At 37.0% G+C, this 20,476-nt stretch overlaps 1 protein-coding gene across 4 annotated transcripts in view; it reads right to left on the minus strand.

Annotated features, from left to right (window-relative positions):
- FHIT (fragile histidine triad diadenosine triphosphatase) overlaps positions 1-20,476 on the minus strand; it is a 607,729-nt gene that overhangs the window by 417,010 nt on the left and 170,243 nt on the right. For all 4 annotated transcript variants that reach the window (XM_054216108.1, XM_054216110.1, XM_054216109.1 and 1 more), the window contains one exon: positions 5,253-5,374. In XM_054216108.1, the coding sequence (XP_054072083.1) occupies positions 5,253-5,352 (100 nt within the window). In that variant the 5' untranslated portion in view covers positions 5,353-5,374. The remainder of the gene's footprint in view (positions 1-5,252; positions 5,375-20,476) is intronic.

Consider the following 20,476-nt stretch of genomic DNA (forward strand, 5'->3'; position numbering starts at 1 on the left):
TGCTATCTCCAGGATTGTATTTAGGTTACAAAGTCTTTGCAGAAACCCCGTATTTTTTTCTCTTCGCTAAAGAGCTAAAAGGAGCATGACAGCTCCTTAGCATTGTGCTAAAGTAAAATAATAGTAATGCATACGAAACATCTGTAACAAGCACTATAGAATACTTTCCCACAGGGTTCAATATGTATAATGTGTAGTTGTAACAGTGCAGTGTACATTATTGCAATATGTAAATGCAAGTTTATGTATTCTGCAATATAACTGAGTTTTATTTTCAAAATCTTAGTTTTATGGCAAATATTAACACTTGTTTAGGCTAAAACCCATAAAATTCATAGTTATGTAGCATAAATACAGATGTGATAAATGTGCAATGTACAAACTAACTAAATCACAATAAACAACAGCTCTGTAACTTTACGAAGAACTAAAATTTCATATAGATGCTAAACACCATGGTTTTCAACCAAACTTGTGAGAGAATACTACTGTTCTGTCCAGAGCCAGGGTGCTATCATCAATGGAAATTGTTGGGACTGTAACTAAATTAAAAATACTTAAAAATACTTAAAAAGATATTATCAAATAAAGCTAATCAAAAGGATTAGCTCTTCCTAGCTGCAAATCTTTTAAGAAAAGCAGCAATCATTTGTCAAATGCAGAATATGTCAGTCCCAAGTAATACGGCAATTCTGACAGCATATGACAGGGAAGCTCCCAAACAGACAAATCGTACCGCAAAGCAGATGCTGTTTACATTGCATGACCCTGGATCCCATCCCACCCATGCAACAGACCCAGAACAATTACACTGCAGCTTAGGGCCTTATCAAGTCTTTGAAGGAGCATCTGGTTCAACTAACGTTTTCTCTACTCATTAATAAAAGGAACTAGCTGCAGTAACTCACGGTACTGCACACTGTCTCAGCAACAAATAATGACCATTAGCTTCACAGAGCGATGAAGTTGCCAGAAAATATCACATGCTTTGGGTTTTTATACATGGTCTATTCCCCACAATCGGAATACTTTCTGGTGGGAGACACTGGATCTCTATAGAAAGAGCAATACCAGATAGTCCAGCAAAATTCAGTATATAACAGTTAAATAATGTCTTTTTTTTAATGTAAAAAACTTTTCATAATCAAACCCAGATGAAAAGTTGTTGTAGAGTGTTTATTCTAACTTATTACATACATGTGCACTTACTGAAGAAACCACACTATCCACCGCAAATTTCTGTAACATTCCTTGGTGCTGATAACCCTCAGCTCCTTGTTCCCAGCTGGAAAGACTTTTCTTTTTAATAACCAATTCAATAAACTGTTGAAAAATGCTTTGTGGAATATAGTATTGCCATAGATCTGATGTTTGTCACTGTCATTACATATTGCATTCAATCAATTTACAAATGTTGCTGTGTTCCTTTTGTGCTAGTTCTTCTTATGGCATCCTGAACACACATCCAAAGATCAATACCTTGTCTGACGAAAAAAATTGGACATAACAAATGAATAATTTTATTTATAATAAAAGTCCTAGTCCCCAAATGGATTCTACTAATGTTCAAATTCATTTCTCATGTTAAACATGTTGCACAACGCAATGAGAAAGGCAGTGATAAAAAAACAGTTCATATTTATTGAAAATGTGAGCAAAACCATGTAAAGCTATGGCGTATGGCTAGGAAAACATCAATAAGATGGTAGGTCATTCACAGAGTATTTGTTACCATATTAAAGAGCAAAAAGTCCCTGTCAAAGAGCAGATGGATTTTCTTTAAAAAGACACTACGTTTTGTTCTGAACTATGGAGGCACCAAGGTCTGAATGAAATAATTTAAGTAAGACAAGTAGAAGCTTAGCTCATGCTGATTGCATGAGCCGATTCAGTTAGTCTTCTGCCTTTTGTGTGACAGAAACAACACATTTGCTGACTAGAGACACATCCCTGCACTGCTCCTGCTATTGAATAGCTACTTCGTCTAGAACAGCTAAGTAGTTTTTCAAGGGAGCCACAGAGATCTTCTTTCCCAATCACTCTTTGCAGAGCAGCAAGCTAGCAGAGGAACCATAAGACTCTATTTTTCATAGAAAAAGGTATTGGTACCTGCATAAACGTGTAAATCCCAGCAGCTTACACAATAGCCAGGTCACCACCTCCCCATTTCCAAGCTAACTGCTAAGATGAGCAATGTGTACAGTATTCCCACCTAGACTCTTGGCTCCGTAACTATTCACAGGTATTAGCAAAACAAAATCATACCATTTCTGTACAGAACAGAAAACCAACATAGAAACACACCCCAAAACCCAATATCTCATTAATCAAGACTGTCCCCAAGACCATGTGCTTGTCTGCTGTGAAATAAGACAGACAAGTAGAAGCGGCAGGGAAGCCCCACCTTCCCCTCTGAAGAACAGAGCTGGTACGTACGCATCATTTTGTCATGGGAGTTGAATGACTTGATGACTTCAGACAGGCTGTGGACAGACACCTCTCAGCCTTAACTATTTTTCTATTAGGTGACAGCAAAGGGACTGGCTGCCCTGAGGGCAACATGTGCTAATCCTGCACATAATCCACGTGTAGCTTTCCCTCTCCGTTTAGTTTTGCCAAAAGAGGTGAATGAGTTTGCTACTATTGTCAAACACACACGAATGTTTTAGCTTACACAGCAGAGATTCCAGTTGAATGCCAGATACCCCTTACTCAATATAAGATCCCAATTACTTCCTATTCAAGAATCTGCAATAATCACATCTTCACTCAAAGGGATCCTATTACGAAGGTGTTTGAGTCCATGAACTCACGTGCACCCATTAGACAGAAGTCTAATGCTGGGGCAATTGAGGCAGCTTTCTCCAGGATCAGGGGAACTCTTTCCTTACCATGAATACCAGGTTCTTCCTATTCCTACTCACGGTTACTATAAGCACAGTTTGACTTTCACACGTCAAACTGAATTCACAGAATTGGCAGCTGGAAATAAACAAAACAAAACTTTGTAATGTGTTAACTGAACAAGCATGCTTTGGCATTGCTCAAATCGTGAACACTGGCTCCAGGAGACCATTTTGACTGAATTTTTTCCAGAGTATAGCTTTATTTTAAGAGTATTACAGTATATTCACAACTCCAATCCTATGTTCTCTTTCAAGATGGAATTTCAACCTTAGTAGTTAATTAAAGCCACCACCTGGAGTGAGCTGGCTTTCAAACTGATTTCCTTTGTCTCTCTAATTCACACACATTAATATTTTATTTTCTACTGAAAAAAAAAAAATGAAAAGGAATGTCACAAGTGTGCCAAAGACAAGGTAGATAAAATTATTGCAATAAAACAAAGAAAATACACTTGTTACTGCCAGGTCTCGAGATGAATGCTGTATTATACAGACATTTTAAAGGCTTACAACTGCAAATCGCTGCATTTTACACACTGTAGTCTTTGCATAAAGATCTTTTCTAATTTTTTCTTATTGTAATGAGAAAAGGAAAGGTTTGGATTTTTTTACCCGAACATTTATTCAATGGAGAAACAAAGACTATATTATATATTACAACACATGAGCTATTAAAACAACGTGACACTATGAAATATGCTGCAATACTCATTATGGGATAACAAAGCTAAACCTGAGCAAATAAATGTACCTGCCAAACAGTCCACAATAACTATACAACTAGAGTTTCTGTTCTTTAATTATTTAAGAAGGAAAGAAGCTTGTAATAATTAAGTTTTATAGGCTGCTTGAATTGTCATTACTAGGTGCTCACCAAACTTTAAGACATGTATCTTTCATCTGAAATAACTCCATTTTTAACATCAGATCCGATTGTTCACTTAATTGATTAACTGAAATAAATCATTAACTATTGTGTTTAAAACTTCCTCACACAGTACGAATAACATTTTATTTACTATCCGATCCGAACAATGCATATACCAACATACTGCTCAGGCATTTACAGGCTCTGCATCTCACAGTGACTGACGTGATACTGTAGATAGCTTTGAAAATGTTTGTTTGGGTTTTTTTATGCCAAATCTGTAAATAACATTGATTTACATCAGATACTTCAGAAACTTGAAGCTGAGAAGAACTGTTCATTTAATTCATTAAAATATATAGCTGCGATAGTAACACCTTTAAAGTTTCTATAAAGTCTGTGCATCTTTGCCATGCATTTATAACCAAACGATCTGACTTCTGGTACAGACAGACACTATTCAAAGCAGGTTTAGAGAGAAGTTCTGTATTGAACAATTACAATCTACGGAAGTGACGGGAGAAGAGGAAGGTTCCTTATTTCAGAAGAAACACATTTATGGGTCTAAAAAAAAATTTTTTAATTATACATTAAATTATGAAAGAAACAATATAAAACTACAGAAAAAGAAATACCGGGCAAGAAATTAACTCCTTTCAATAGACTCCAGACAACTTTCTTCTTTTCCCAAAACACATTCAGCCATTGCCTAACTGAATTCCTACTGAAATTGTATCATGAACCTCTATGGAAATGATTAGTCTTGAGTATTTCCGAAAAGTTACACCTCCAGCCACTGAAATCAGCACAACTTACACAGTGGCAGTTCCCAGTTTTGACTGGAAAATAAAATCCCACACTACAAAAATACACTAAATAGGTATACATTTACCATCTTGCAGAATCAACATAACAGTTTCTAAACTGAGAATTTTACTTACAACACGGAGCTTCCTTTTTTCCTCAGGAAATGCGTGTGCTCTACAGATGGTTTATTTAATCCATTCCTACCTAAACTAATCAAAGCAATCTGTCCCCCCCAAAAAATAAGAGTCTTCACAGAGAATTCTGCTGCCATTTGACAAATTGTGTACATTTAGCTAGGGGAAGTTGAAAATACTTCATAAAGAAGTTACCACATCTAAAAATAAGTGACATTATTAGAAGGGATGCAGGATGTGTTATTTAGCATAATATGAAATTTAAACACTACCACCTCAGATACACTTTAAAATGCTTTTAGTAGCACCTGGTTGTTTATACATCTTCTGTGGTGAAAAGGTCAATGGAAATTCACCTCTAAGGTCACAGTTGCTAAGCAACTGTTTTCGGCAGTTCTGCAACACCGATCAAGCGCGTTACGTTCCATTGCCTGGTTTCAGAATAAACCCGCATAGCATCCTACCTGGCCTTTGAAGCACACCTGCTTTTCCCAAGAGCACAAGCGCCCATTGTCGAGGCGATGCCTAAAAGGATACGCCCTGGGACCACCGGCTTCCTGTTCACGAGAGCAAAGGAGAGCTCTGTCTTCAGGAAGACCACGGAGGGCTTGATGAGGTGCTGCCCGAATCTCAGCATGATAAATGTTAATCTTCAGAGTCTGAAAGAGACAATAGTTAAGATAATTAAGGGATCAACTTTGCCTTTCCAAGCAACAGGAATAAGACAACCAAATTGCCCAGGCAGTTTTTGAAAGAAAGCCCCTCCCAGGCTCACCAAGGCATTGGGTGTTTTGGAAAGGTTGGTAAGACTTTCCTAAAGCCTTATTCCTTTCTCAGAAGGGGTGGTGGAAAGGGCTTCTTTCCAAAGCAAAAGTTTTACATATAATTTCTTAAACCCTTCTCTCATCATCTTGATGGGGCTACAAAATTCTAGACAGACAATGTCATTTCTCCCTCCCATTTTCATTTTTCTGCATTATACACATTTGAGTCATATGCGCTTGGAGAAGCACGAATAGTATTTCGCATGCCCTTTGCACAATGCAAATCAATGCACACAGGACTTATGAAACAAAGAGACCACATTTTATAAAGAAATCTCTCCACTAAATACCTCAATTGTAAAAAAATTGACAAATTAAGGAAAGCATTGTTTAGTCATTTTCCATCCATGCTTTCTAGTTTGAGCAACTGAAATGTGAAGACGATCAATAGGCGTGTGCAATTTTCTCTTACGCAAAGGAAGTCAAAGATTTCCACTTCCATTCACTAAAGTTTTCTCTCCTTCTGGTGATGATGAAAACCCTTCTTAAATAACTAAGGTACAATCCTAACAGTATCTATTTTAGGTCTTTAAGCCCTAGAGCATTTAAAGTATTTAATTCAATCAGAAATATCCAAGGTGCTGCAGGGTAAACTATGAAGTAATAAAGAATTTCACGTGACACAATACTTCAGACACATTGAAAGCATTACACTAACACTACCTTGCTTGAACCAAGTGACTCATCAAACAATTCAGTTTTATAAGTTGCTTCAGATGGGGAAAGATACTGTTAGAATCATGTAGGGGCTTTCGCGGCAGTTCTTTTCTTGCAAACCTACTTTGTTGAGTAAGACCCAAACTTGGTTCTTACTCTAAAAGATTTATTCTAATTTAAGGTCCCACTCCTTGAATCTGCTCCAACAAAAAGTACATATAACAACTCCCTCTAAGTGCACACACTTTGAAATGTCTTTGAGAAGTGTTTGTTCTTTGGAAGAAGTTCTGGCTTTTTCAACAATCCCATTCCACAAATTAACTTAACTAAATTAAATTAAGGATAGCAGATGCATCAAATCAGGCTTTACACCAGAAAAAACATGTATCAAACTTAGTATTAGATACAATAATCAAACAGATGACTACACATTGAAGTAATAAACATTCTCCAAGCAGGCACCATGTCTTGCTTTATTTTTGAAAATTAGAAATTAAAGGGAATGCTTGAGCAGACCATGGAAGAGTGGAGGTTTTAACCATCCCTGTTTCAAAAATCTGAAAAGGTTCTATAATTATTTTTTTTCCCCATAAAGTCAACAGAAGATGAAGTGTCTGAGAAGATGTGTCCCTTACTATGTATTAAACCTGAAACTTGGCAGCATACAAAAAGCAAGTGTTTTTAGCTACTACAAGAATTGCTTACCAGAGGAAACACTCGATAACATGTGCTGATGTCTGAAAAAAGTAGTTATTAGGAACTTCAACCAGTCTTCCTCATTTATCTTAAGCAGTCCATCAGCAACCTCCCTGTGGGGGTTTCTCATTCTGATTAAAACATGCAAGAATGTTTTTATATGATATAATAAAGAGAGATGGTTCTCTTTGCAATGAAGGAAATGTTTCCAATAAAGGAGCAAAACCCATTAAATAGCCAGATGAAACTGTAAGACAGTATCTCCAGAATCTGGAAAAATCAAATGTACCACCACAGCTGCCATTGCATCTAGCAATATTATGGACAGAAATAAAAGTACTACCGATCATTACTTACTCTGTCTTCCAGACTACTGATAACTAAAAGCACTGTCCAGAGACATGGAATAGACTTACACACAGAATCAAGGCTTAAAATAACAGATGCTGATTTTAAAATCTGATGCTTCAAAATTCAATTTAAGGAGGCAGAGAACCTGAGATTTTTGTAATCCCCAGGAGAAGCCTGGCTATTTGTTGCCATAAGCAAAAAGAAACTCAACAAAAAAACAATAGCAGGATAAGGTTGAGGAGATTGGAAATAAGGCCTTGATCCCATGCTTCAACAACTGAGACCCCAGGAAAGCTGGAAATGGTTTTCTATTCTAGTTACCTATTTAAAATTACTAGAGGGGGTCCCGTGGGGCTTTCCAGTCCAATGGTGACTCAAACTTACTGTTAAAAATAACCAAATCCAACTGTGAAGTGTACCTTGTGAAATTCTTCAAGTTGCAGAATGGAACAAATATTGATAATTACAAAAACCAAGGTGAAATCTGTGTTAAGGACTTCATGTTAAGGGAAGGGGCATCCCCCAAGGTAAAAGTTTTGCTAAATCAAAACATCACTGCAAGTAATGGTTTTAGGACAGACAAGGACCATATTGTAGAGTTGATAAGCACTAAAAAACATTTTTATGTGAACAAGAAATCCAATATGAAGATCTTTTCTTCTAGCTAAAATAGTTAAATATCCTAAATATGGCCCTATCAGAACAATGCCATACATCCTTCTTCATACTTCAAGAGACATTTGCAGAAAAGACTTTGTCAGGGGAGTTGACATCCTGTAGAAATACACCCAATATTTGCCAAAATAAACATACGCAACTTTTATCAGCCACAGAGTTTGGGTCACCATTGCTCTCTAATATTGTTGAGTATTTTCAATGCTTTAAAAAACAATTAAAAGTGCTAAATGGATCCATGCATAGTTTTTGTGGAGCACAGAATTTTGGTTGACTATACCATGTATTCATAATACACTTACCACATGCATCTTTACTTATTTCACTGCCAACTTGTTAAAAAAAAAAAAAAAGTCCAGAAAGGATCAGTATAGCAAAAGCACTGGCCTCACACGCTCACACACCCCTAAGCAATAGTTTGTAGGCTCAGATTATAGTCCAACTGGGTTGACCCAGAATTATTAGAACATTTTTAAAACTCATGCATAGAATTAATGCATGTATTAAAACCTTTTCTATTTGCTTACTATGCAATAATATAGCTGAATAATGTATTTCCATCCCTTGATTCAGACTAAATAAATATAGCATGTGTTTCAAACAAGTGTGCCAGTTATATTAGTTGCGCTATGTAATACTGCGGACTTCCCACTGCTGTTCTCTCCAATTCCAAAAGAGGATTATGGGAAATTTTTTCTAAACAATTATTCATGATTTATTATATATTACTTAAGCTGTTTTCTGCCCTAGTGATCCTCTGTGTTTTTCTGTAAAGCATGATCGTCTGTGCTCAGAACCAATACAAATGCTAAAAAATACATTAGGGAAATGACCAATGGGTACAACCGAAAAATTGGTGGCTGCGCAGCAACGCACTGCAGCAAGGCTGGAATATTCCGGAGTGCAGCGAGGCAGGAAACTGCTATCAGCAGAGCAAGTTTTCAGTCATCTGAATTCTACCTGTTTATTGCTTGAACGGCCTGTAAACAAGCAGAAATCAATACAGTACAGGTGCATGCATGCAGGTCATGAAATCCAAATAGTGTGGGCACAAGGTTTCCCAGCTGATTGGAATCACCTCACTAAGCTTGTTCCTCCAGGGATTGCCATTTTTCACGTAATGAGGAGGTCATTGCCAGCTAAAACGGAAACTAAATATAATTGGTGAAAGATGTTTCTTCTTTAATGATAGTAGTCTTTCTAATCTCAGTAATAAGGAGGACAATTACATCGTAATGTTAGAAAATGCAAGAAATCCATTTCTGATAAAAGAAAATTTCAGCCCAGTTGAACACAGATTCTATTCTGACTATTCAGATGAAAAGTGTATTTACTCTTCTTCATATTGCACGTATACATTACATTGCCTATTTCATCTGCCTCATTTTCCTAATTAAATTTCCTTCAAGCTGCGTTCCTGCAGTTGTAGGTGAGAATATAGTATTAAAGGCTAACATAGCAAGTAGACTAATTTTACAGCCACAACAAATCTCAAATCTGTATAACCTGTATTAGGGAAAAAAAAAATTACACTGGCATTCTACATTACACCTTGAAAAATAAGAGTGCTAAAATTAAGAAAAATGTTGGTATATACTGAAATATTTTCAAATATTATCACAGTTTTGCAAAATTTCAAGAATAGGCACACTGCATTTGCCCAGCCTACATAAATATTACTCATATGTTTAATGTATTTTTGAGAGGAAATCTTAACACAGGTCTCAATTCTTCAAGTCTATTTGGTTTTGGGGGCTAGGCGGTTTGTTTTGTGCTTCATTTAAGTAGCAGAAGCTGTAGAATAGTTGGTGTCAAATACACAGGGAGAACTCTGAACAGAAGATAAGGTTCACCTGAAGACAGGTCGCTAGGACATCAAGATAGGTGTCTGCTTGTTATATGTCATCTCTACAGGCAGAGACCAATTCCAGACGAATTCCAGGCCTGGAATACCGTTGGAAATTACTTTCTCTGTACTGACTAGAAGGAGTGATGGCACCAATCCTTTAAGGTGCTCTTCCTGCCTCCATGGACCTCCCCATTGGATGCCTGAGATGGTGCTGGTACTCCAAAATGCCCCTTTATTTTATCATACAATTACTTGTACTTAACGACACAGCGTCGAGATCACCACCCACTGGGACCCGAGCTCAAGGCTTTTGCTGAGCCATCACAGGAGCACTGTTCTAGGAAAGCTACGAATCTGGTTCTAACGGGAGCCCACAAAACAGGCAGCTAACTTAAAAAGGTGTACACTGAAGAAAACCAATTACAATACCATTATGTCTCTGTGCCAATATAGGTGAATATTTTAGGAACAATCCCAGAAGTATTCTTAAGTTTTAAAAAGTTTGTCCTTTTTACCATATTAATATCGCCCTGTTCATTAATTTTGACACTCCTGATTCTACTACTCAATTTCACCTTAAAAACACTGTAAATTTATATGGCAAAATTAAAAAAAACTTAGTTGACTATGGTTTTTTTTTTTAAGATCTTACAAAATAATCATATATTTTTTAATTCAGCAAGATAAGACAACTTGTGTCGCATACTATAGTTAAGGGAACAAAGTAACTCTCCAGTAAAATATGTTTATGGCTAACTTCAGATTTTTCCATCACATTTCCTGAGCTGTCCTTTATCCCACAAAACTATACCCTTAAATGCATATTTGGCATTTTTTCCCTCTAAAAGGTTTCATTATGGTAAAGTGATATTCTTACTTAGACACATGAACTCTGCATCCAAGAAGTGATGCACAATCAAGAACTGCCCTGCATGCTATCTCCCCTCTCTTCATGCTTTATTATTTTTTACTCATTCCCTCCCCTCGCTGCCACTTTGTGAGTATGAAATCCACGCAATTCAGAATATTCCTTATTTAAACCAAGCACATAGCAACAAATATCCTTGTTCCCAGAAGCCAGGATTTCCCATTTTGATACAAGAATACTTAAAAACACTAATGAAAAGAAACTGTCTTTTTCTGAAATCACTCAGGTTTTTTACTATCCCTTTGTCCTTCGAGCAGCTTTATCTCTCAGCATCCTCCATTTCCACCCTTGTACAAGGTTTAACTACATATTTTGAGTTCTTTCAGTTTCAGAAAAACAGCCTCATTAAAAAAAAAAAAAAAACAACCAACAGCTCTCCTTCTCAGTGCACCAAACTAAAGCATGCTTCTGCTATTTCTGTTCTGAAAAAGCCAAGAAGAATTACAAAACTAGAAAAGGTGCTCAAGTATCTTTGACAGGCAGAACCTCAATTCTCTCCACGGGGATAGTATTTAATGCTCTACACGGGGTTGAAAGGAAAACCTTGTGTGGATTATTTTCCGTTTTCACCACCCACAGAAGCTACACTGAAGAGAAAGCCCATTAAACGTGATGCATGCAACCAATCCTGGCGGTGTTGACAAGGTCTGATTTCTCACGTCATGTGCAGATTATGATGGACTTGAATCCACTACATGTGGCTTCCCCTGCTTAATCTAGCACCGAAGAAAACATCAACATTATTCCTGCTAAAATATATTGCCCTTTTCTTAGGGGCAATCAAGCTAAATTATCTACACTTAAAATTAAAATAGACTGTGGTATGTTGCATAGTACCTAAGCACCTTAATGTGTATGATGCAAAGAGCCATCCATTTGCCATCCCATAGCTTTCCCCTTGCAGGTTCCCTTTCACCCAAGCTGCAGCAGCATTTCCCAGCCCCTCTGGGACAATATTTTTCCATTCTGCTCTCACAGTGCTGATCTCACAGCCTTGCACCTGGAAGCTCTGGTATTGCTGTTACAGCAGACTCTCCTAGGGCATGACTACGACCCCCATTAGAATCATCCCTTCCTCCACCCCCTTCCTTCTCCTACTGCCTGTTTGTAGCTTTTGGGTTACAACAGTGGACCAAAGAACATGCCTACACAAAGCTTACCAACCAAGCCCAACTACCCCAACCCTGAGCACAGCACGCCCCAGTTAACATCAATAGCATCACGAGCAGGAACCTGAGGGTGGCCTGATGAGCAGATCCTGATGAAAACTAGATAGTTCCCAATTGTACTGGGTCTGACTTCCACAACTCCCCAAAAAACAATTCAAATCTCCAGACACCCAAGTCTTTGTTGACCAAGAAGGATGCAGACACCTAAAAGGAAGTGAACAGCTCTGCAGCAACACTGTAAAGCAATTACAAAATTGACAAGTTAATCAACAAATGCAGAATCAAGCTAGATATCAAAAGCGGTATACCATCCATAATACATGTAGAGGGCATAAATATTTTTAAATGATGTAGAAGTTGTCAAATTCATTTCTATAGCAAACATTTTGGAATACAAATTAGGCCAACTTGTTTGTTTCATATAATTCAGGTAAAGAGTGCAAAGTTATACACATTAAATGAAAAGCTTTCTAGAGGGAAAAGAACTGCAAAATCCATAAAACTTAAAGAAAAATGAAGGCTTAGAAGAGTCATGAAAGCACTAAATACGCACTACACTCTTCAACTGTCCATATATATACTGTGTTCACTAGAAGGTGACTCATACAGCATTTAACCACACTGAGAAAATAATTCTAGCACTAGAAGCTCATTGTTTGCCTCTGTGCTCAGGTAATGGCTCAACATTTCCATATATTAGGACTTGTTTCCAAATACCACGTTAATTTTTTTTTTTTTTTTTTTTTTTTTTGCTATTTTGACACCCTACCTATACTTGCAACTTTACTTTTTTCAAAAAACTTTTATGACTAACATGAAATAAAATTCCTGCCTTGCATTATACTGGAGTTGGTTTATGTCCATTTTATGCCAGAATACATAAGCATGAACTTAACACACTGCAATATTGCAGATTATCTTTCAAACAGAATCCCAGTTCCAAGATTTGATCTAATCTTCACAATTTCCTCTGTTAGACATGAGTTTTCCTCATATTAGCAGAGATGATCCAAGTTTATGATTCCTCCCTTCCATCATCATCCAAGAAGATGACATGAATCCAAAGAAAAGTCTGATAAGTAAGAACTTTTCAAAATCCGTGTACTATATGCGTGATTTTAAGGAAGATGTTTTATGAAAATAGATAGAATTAACAGGTTCACCTCCTCATTGACTTCTACCCAAAGCGCAAAATATGTAGAAGCATACACACGCAATAAAATAAATCATGTTCACAAATCTTTCCTTAGCGTTCATCTAGAAAATAAAATAAATAAATAAAAAAAACCCACACACACATTATACTTTAAGCATTGTTTAATAATTTGCATCTGCCATAGCTATTATCCTGATTCACGGAGAAATGAGGATTTGCGTTTTGCCTCTGCAAGTGATTCTGATGAACGAGACCTTTAGTGTTGCAATAACTATTGTGAGTAATGGAACAACCAATAGCTTTTATTAAGAAGAAACACTGAATAATGTATTACCAACGTAAGATCAAGGGAAAATACATTTTTATAAGGGAAAAAATATTAATATCAACATGCCATTTTTTAAAGCAGAAAGGTGAAAGGCAAAAAAGGAAAAATATAAGAAAATGCTTCACAGTATGCAGTAAATGGCAGAAATTATACTGAGAAAATCCTTTTTTCTAGGGTGGCTACATAGGGCTACATTACATGCTAGAGGAACAATAAAAAAGATTGTGACATTTCTTGAGATATATAAGTGTAAGGAAAACTCTACCCTGATGAAGGTAGAGATGGGGGAGGAAGGTCGCTATAGAGGCTGGCACACTGCACATTGAAACACTTGAGCTTAAGCTCATTTCTTTTGAGGCTACAAACTAAGAGAGCTGACAAGTAGGAATGTTCTTTTGCTATACCTTTCAGTGGAAAAAGGTAGCTTTAAAAATGCAGAGAAAAGAAAAAGCTGTTGTGTTTTAACGTTCTTATTTATTAGTTATACAGCACTACATAAAGTCACTTTATAGGTTTTAGAAATACATACCAAGACTAAGCCTTCCCCTGAAGTGGCTTACTATTTCCTTTGAGTGAATGCAATTTGGACATCTATAGTATTGGACAGAAGAGATGGGGCAAATAGAGTTGCAGAAGAAAAGCTGCAGGGAGCTAAGTGAAACAAATCAAGGAGTATAAATCCATGAGGAGAAGAGAGAAATGGCTCTTCCCAAAACTCTATGATGGTATAAACCAAAGCACAATCGGAGAGCGAACACAGGGTGCGCTACAGCAAGAGGATGGTCCACTAACTCAGGGCCAGCACAGGATTACAGAAGTCCACACAAAAATAAATGTGCGATGAGCAAGAGATGTTGCATGGTGAGTTTCCAGACACGATCCAGAATGTTTTAACTTGTGTCACTGAGAAATCAGTTACATCACTCCAAAAACCTCTACTGATTCAGTATACGCTTTTAAAGATTTTCTGTATTTTGTTCTTTTGTCCTTTAAACTTTCTGGTACTTAACCTTCTTCAGATGAAACTACTTCAGTTAAAGGACTGCAGAGTTAAAGTAAATCCAGCCCTCCTGAAAAGAAAGTTATCAACAGAAAGATTGAGGCAGTTGAGAAAATTTCTGAAAACTCACAAAGAAAAAAAAAAAGCTACACATACACAGTGACTCCTGACCACACTTTTTGCCCATGTAAAGAAAAATAAGATGCAAACAGCAAGAACAAGTCTGGGATTAGTGTTATACTTAATTTCATTCTGACTGCAATGTATTAATATGAGACCATGGTTTTGCCTCTGTAATACTACAAATTTATTATATTTGGAGCAATTCCTGCGATACCCAAGTGTCTCCACAAGTATTTTATCTTGCTGAATTAATAAATGTAACACAAACGTTTAGAGGAAAATGCAGACACTGTACTTTACCTAACAGTTCCTCAGGCACAGAGATTAAAAGAGTCATTTAATGAAAATTTATTGTGAGATTTACATTTATATACACCTAATAATACTAGATAGTGTGTTCTTTACGTTTATGTACAGTGCATTTATGTCTAATGCTAGATGCTGGAATCTTTAAGACATCCCCGTTAGCTTTCATTTCACCACCTTCTATATGTACGTGCTCTCCAAAATAAAGCCATTTAAACCAGGTTGTTCCATGGGCATTGGAATTAACGAAGCCTCGTTTCAAAGGATTTGTGTCCCCATCTTTCCCACACCTCTTTTTGTTCCCCCACAAGAATGAGAGCCCTTCCCCATGGCCCTTGGAGCATCCCAGCCAGGTGAGTTACAGCAGTGCTGTGCTTAATTAAGGCTTCTGCGTGTGATGAGTAGCCAGCCCAGAGGCACGCGCTGCCTGCTGCCAAGCAACATGTGTAACAGCTGGGAAGAAAAAGACTCTCCCATCACGATGAGCAGGTCAAGGCCACTGCCCAAAGAGGGACTGTTAGAACTGCACAGTCTAATTATATGACCACCACCGTACATGTAGATATCTAATTATATACTGCACAATTAAAAAATGAAGTGCTGTTATAATGCTGAAATTTGTTAAGACTTTTTTTTTTTTTAAATATTTGTACAATTGTCTCTGGCAAAATACGAGCGTGCATGACTTTTTCTTACTATTTCTGGTTCATTTAAACCAGCAGGACTACAAACTGCATGCAAACAATAGTGGAAAGAAAATTGAGAAAATAGCTTTAAACACACAAAATGGTTTGCAAATCTTTCAAAAGCTACAGACTTAGTGAACTATTTGAAGAAAGGTGGCCATGAGTAAATGAATCTGTCTGAGAAAAATAGGTTGTAAGCTTTTTAGGGTTTAACTTCCCCTCTCTGCACATACTTTCTCTCTGATTTTCCACAAATGCTCTCTGTATACTTGACCTTAGGTTCAGAAAACGGCAAATGTCATTCCTGCTTTCTGGCCACTTCCCTGTCCTTGTCAAAGATATCTTGGCAGGGATCATAATTTGCTGCAGTTCTGAATAGTGCACTAAGAGGTCAACAAGGTGATGTTGAACAATAACCCGGTTGCAAGTCAACTGAAAGAATATGCAAATTTTGGAAAAGGAAACAACCTTTTTCTCACTGTCAAGCCAGCATTAAAGCATGATGGGAACCTACTTACAGTTTACTGTGATTGGTTAGATAATTCTGAACACAATGAGATTATATTTCAGGAGATCTTGCATATCTGGCAGCCGAAAATGGACCCTACTAGGGTTATATCAAAATACTTCTATTTGTGAATATGGCCCCTTTTCCTAAGATATTTGCTGCTGAGAAAAAGTGGCTTGCAGTTCCTGTTAACTAATACACACATGCATTAGATTTAGTCCAGGAAGACACTGACCCTGGCAGGTTTGGGTTTAGATTTTAGCAATAAGACCTGACTGCTTACTCTCCTTCACCACCAAAAGAGCCAAATTTCCTTGTCTAAAGCCAAGTGAGAGCCTTACTGGACACAGACCTCAAAACATAGGTGACAGATGCTTATTTAAAAAAAGGTCAATGAAGTGTTCATCCATTTCAGCCTAAATTTTTTTTGGAACGTGGCCACGGACGCAATCATGCTAGGGAGAATTTGGTTTTCATGTTTTTTAGAAAACAATGCTACAGCAAGACACCTCTCCAAGTGAATCCATCTCGCTGTATTCAACTGTCTGGACTTTGGGGAACAGGCTGTAGTGCAGTGTCCTGACATAACAGTAGTGAAACTTGGGCTCTCAAATGGGAATAACAGAGGATAATAATTTCAGTGCAATGCCTTAATGCTACAGCAAGTCTCATCTAGAGTAGGGCAATGACTACTATTCTACCTGCTGAAATAGCCATCATTGCTGCATGCATCTCCCAAGCACATTTTATATTTAAAGACATTAATCTTAAATTGCTTTCTTTATGAGTCTTTTTCCACTGCAGACATGAGCTCTTAGCAAGTTAACCACTAAATTGTATCACATGGTTTTCTAGCTTCAATAGGTTACTGTCAGAATCAGGACTTAACACAACTCCAGCATTTTATCCTTTGATTAATCTACAGAAGCAACAGAAGTCAAAGACAATCTTGCCAATATTCTTAAAGTCAAATTTTAAAAATATAGACGTAATAAGGTATTTTCTCCACTGTAATATTTGCAGCAGAAATTCAGAGAAGTCAGAACCAGAGAGGATGATATTGTGGTAAAGAGCCTAAACCTGTATTTTCAATATGCTGGCCTGCATCTTCGTTGGTAAAGGATTAAGGACTGCTTAAAATAGTTCTACAAAGGAATACTTTTAAGTGCACATAATTTCTACATGTGTATTATATTAATGGTCCTACATCATAAGCATGGTGTAGCAAGTACTAGTTATAACATTTAACTGTATATGCACACTGCTATCCAGCTTGCTTTTTACTTTATGGTTGCCAAATATGCTGAACAATATACATTTTAATCTATCTGTAACTACCATAAGGTTCCTGATTTTTTTTCCCTTTTAGGGAACCGTCTATATGATTATTTTTTTACCTAGTCTCAGCATACAGAATTGCATGAGTCACATAATCAAGCCATAAACCAAGCAAACAATTTTGTATGTTTTTACTGTATTTCTGGCTTCCTTTCCAACTTTGCATCACTTCAGGCATCAACAAAAAAGTGGTTTAGTGTTATTCCTTTTAACTTTCAAGACTAAAAAAAAAACATTTATGGTCACACGGTGAATTGGAATAACCGAGACAGTATTATGTTCTCATTTGTCAGTAAACCTGATAACATTTTAAACAAGCATAGGGTGCCAGATGACTGTTCTGCAACTAATTCTGGAACAAATTTCTGTATAATCTACTGAAAGTGCTTTGGAGTTCCTTGCCAGCAAGGCTTTCTAATAAGATATTCATGAATAATTAGAAATCTATAGACATGATTAAATCTTAATCTACAATCTGCAGGATGAATGTTTAGGGTGAAGCACAGCAAACTGGCAGAGAAGCCAACTGGAGATCCCTCTGTACATTCAAGACTTTGGCTGCCGTTTCTCAAAGCTGAAGCTCTGATTTATTTGTGAATTCCTGACTGCAGTGGACAGATAATCTTAACACAGACTGCTAGCTCAGTTCCACAACCCTCCACTAGAAGCCCTGACTACTCGAGTACCAGTTTCAAATATTTTACAGAAGGTGGGCATACATAGGTTATTTCTAATAAAAACTTCAGACTATCATTGCACCTCTTAAATAATGGACGTAATTTGCCCAGTCTTTATTATTTAAAAGGTCATTTACTTGATATGTGTGTACTACACAAGCTACGCAGTAGGTAATTATACTTAGTCAAGGAAAGTTCTCACGAACTTTCATTTTTTCCTCAATAGCAAGAAGTTGTGTTGTAAGCAGTGTCACAACAATACCATAAAGCTCTGGGGATAGCTGGTTCGTAGCAGCCCGGCAACAGTTACAACTGTAAACATAAGAGACCTTGACTGAAACTACTGAAAAATTCATTTCCACTTGATGTTATATGAGATTTATTGGCTTATGCAAGCACACTTCATAGCCAGGACAAAACCTCCCAACCGTCTACACACAGAGTAGCCTTCCAGTTTCATACAAGCCACGCGCTTGGCACAATATGAGGAACACAGCCTAACAACAATCTTACCAAAGGCTAACACTAAGAAGATGTTTAAAGAAACTGCTTCTTTAACTAGCTAAGCAATTACAACATACATAGCCACTGTTCTGATAGGCAGAGCCACGCTGAACAGAAGAAATGTTTCACTTCTCTAATCACTGTCAGCTAAAGTTTTCAGAGAACTTTGGAAAAAATACATAGAAATATCCATCTAATGGGTAAGAAAACAAAGCACATATACACTTAGGAGAGCACAAATTGCTAGAAAAGGATACCATAAAAATCTTTTTTCCTTGGTCAATCTAATAAAATTCACCAAAATTAACAGGAAAAACTCACACATATTTAGCCCTGGTTCAAATTCATACTGCTGCTTTTAAAGGACTACGAAGAACTAAAGTGGTATCTTGAATCATCTATGCTACTCTTTTAGCAGCCAGCAAGCCTAAGAGGAGAACTGGCCTAAAGTAAACTGCCAATAGAGAAAACAGAAGTAAAATCTGGTCCGTGTAAGTGTACCTGATATACAAATGTGGACATGACACATACAAATCGCCAATTAAAGTTATCCCAAACAGAGGAATAGTATTTTGCTAGACTCAGTCATGAATCTTCTGGTATTTAGGGTGTCTTCATAGAAGAAAGAAATCTGAATATACTACGAAAATAAATGAAAGTACATTTGGAAAGATCCTCTTAATATTTATAATAGAAAAGATAGTACTACCTTTTAGGCAATATGGTTTCTCAATTATTATTCATTCCCCAAATTAGCTGGATCACAAATTTCAATATTCCCAATTAATCTTTCTCCGTTGAAAAAAATCAAACAATCAAATTGACAAGGATGAGAATTCAGATGGCTCACATAACTCCAATTTATGTGCAAGCATTAAGAAACAGTCTTTATTACTAAAATCGTGTATTAGAGATTTCAACAGGACCCACTGCCTCTTTTCTGCAGGTGATTCACTGAAGCTTTTCCTCTTTCAGAGAAAGCTCCGAGTTCCTGTGTGATGCTACCCAAGGTATCAAATACAAACTTTTCCATACCGATCTATAGTGCCATGCAAACGTTCAGTTTACACACTTCAGATGCCGAGGAAGATATCTAGACACAAGAAAAACACATCTGAAGCTCTAGTAGCGAGTGTTGTTTTCTGAACACACAGTACATATTATATGATCTGAAGGGGTCTAAAAATCCAATCTTATGTCTTAAAATGTGCATCCAAATTTGGTGAATTTTTCTGACCTTAATCTGTGTCAGCTCCCCATCTGTAAAACAGAGATAATACCGCATCCCTCACTGGGGTTTTGTGAAGATAAATTTAATTTAAAACCTGTGAAGCACTTGGATACAGTAGTGATGAGCAGCACAGGAAAGCCTATGAGGAAATTAATAATTCTGACTTCTGAGCAGCGTCAGAACGATGAGCTGTAAATAAGGCTTAGGGCCACACATCATACACTGAAGATAAAACAGTATCTTGAATAGCTGTTCATTAATTGAGTACTGTCCATCTTGTGTACTAAGGCAGAAGTCTTTCGGAAAAGTATTATCTGCTCTTATAGTTAAAGACTTCATCATAATGCATATGCATAAGAGAAGCTGAATTTAGGTTGCAATGGCAGCCTTAATGTTAGCACCCTCTTCTCTTCACTGCTTGCTTTTGCGTTTTTAATAATGTTCTCTCCATGCAGTTTGTACGTGTAATGTTTATATACAAAGAATGAATTATGATCTCACTGCGAATCTCAGATTTCCATGCACAAGTGGTAATGAACAAAGCTTGGTTAAAAAACATCCATTAGGAAAATAAAATACTAAGCTTGCCTAGGCTTGGTGAATTCAGCAGGGCTCCTACTGAATTTTCTCTTCAATTGCTTGAAATGGTCCAAGTGCTACTTCTGTTAATACTATGCATTACCATAAGAGACTTGGGAAGGGAAAATATATGAGGGGACTGTCCTTTCAATTTTTATCGAAGGCATTCAATTTTC

This window comes from Rissa tridactyla, chromosome 10 (genome assembly GCF_028500815.1).
Source record: "Rissa tridactyla isolate bRisTri1 chromosome 10, bRisTri1.patW.cur.20221130, whole genome shotgun sequence".
NCBI classification, from domain to species: Eukaryota; Metazoa; Chordata; class Aves; order Charadriiformes; family Laridae; genus Rissa; species Rissa tridactyla.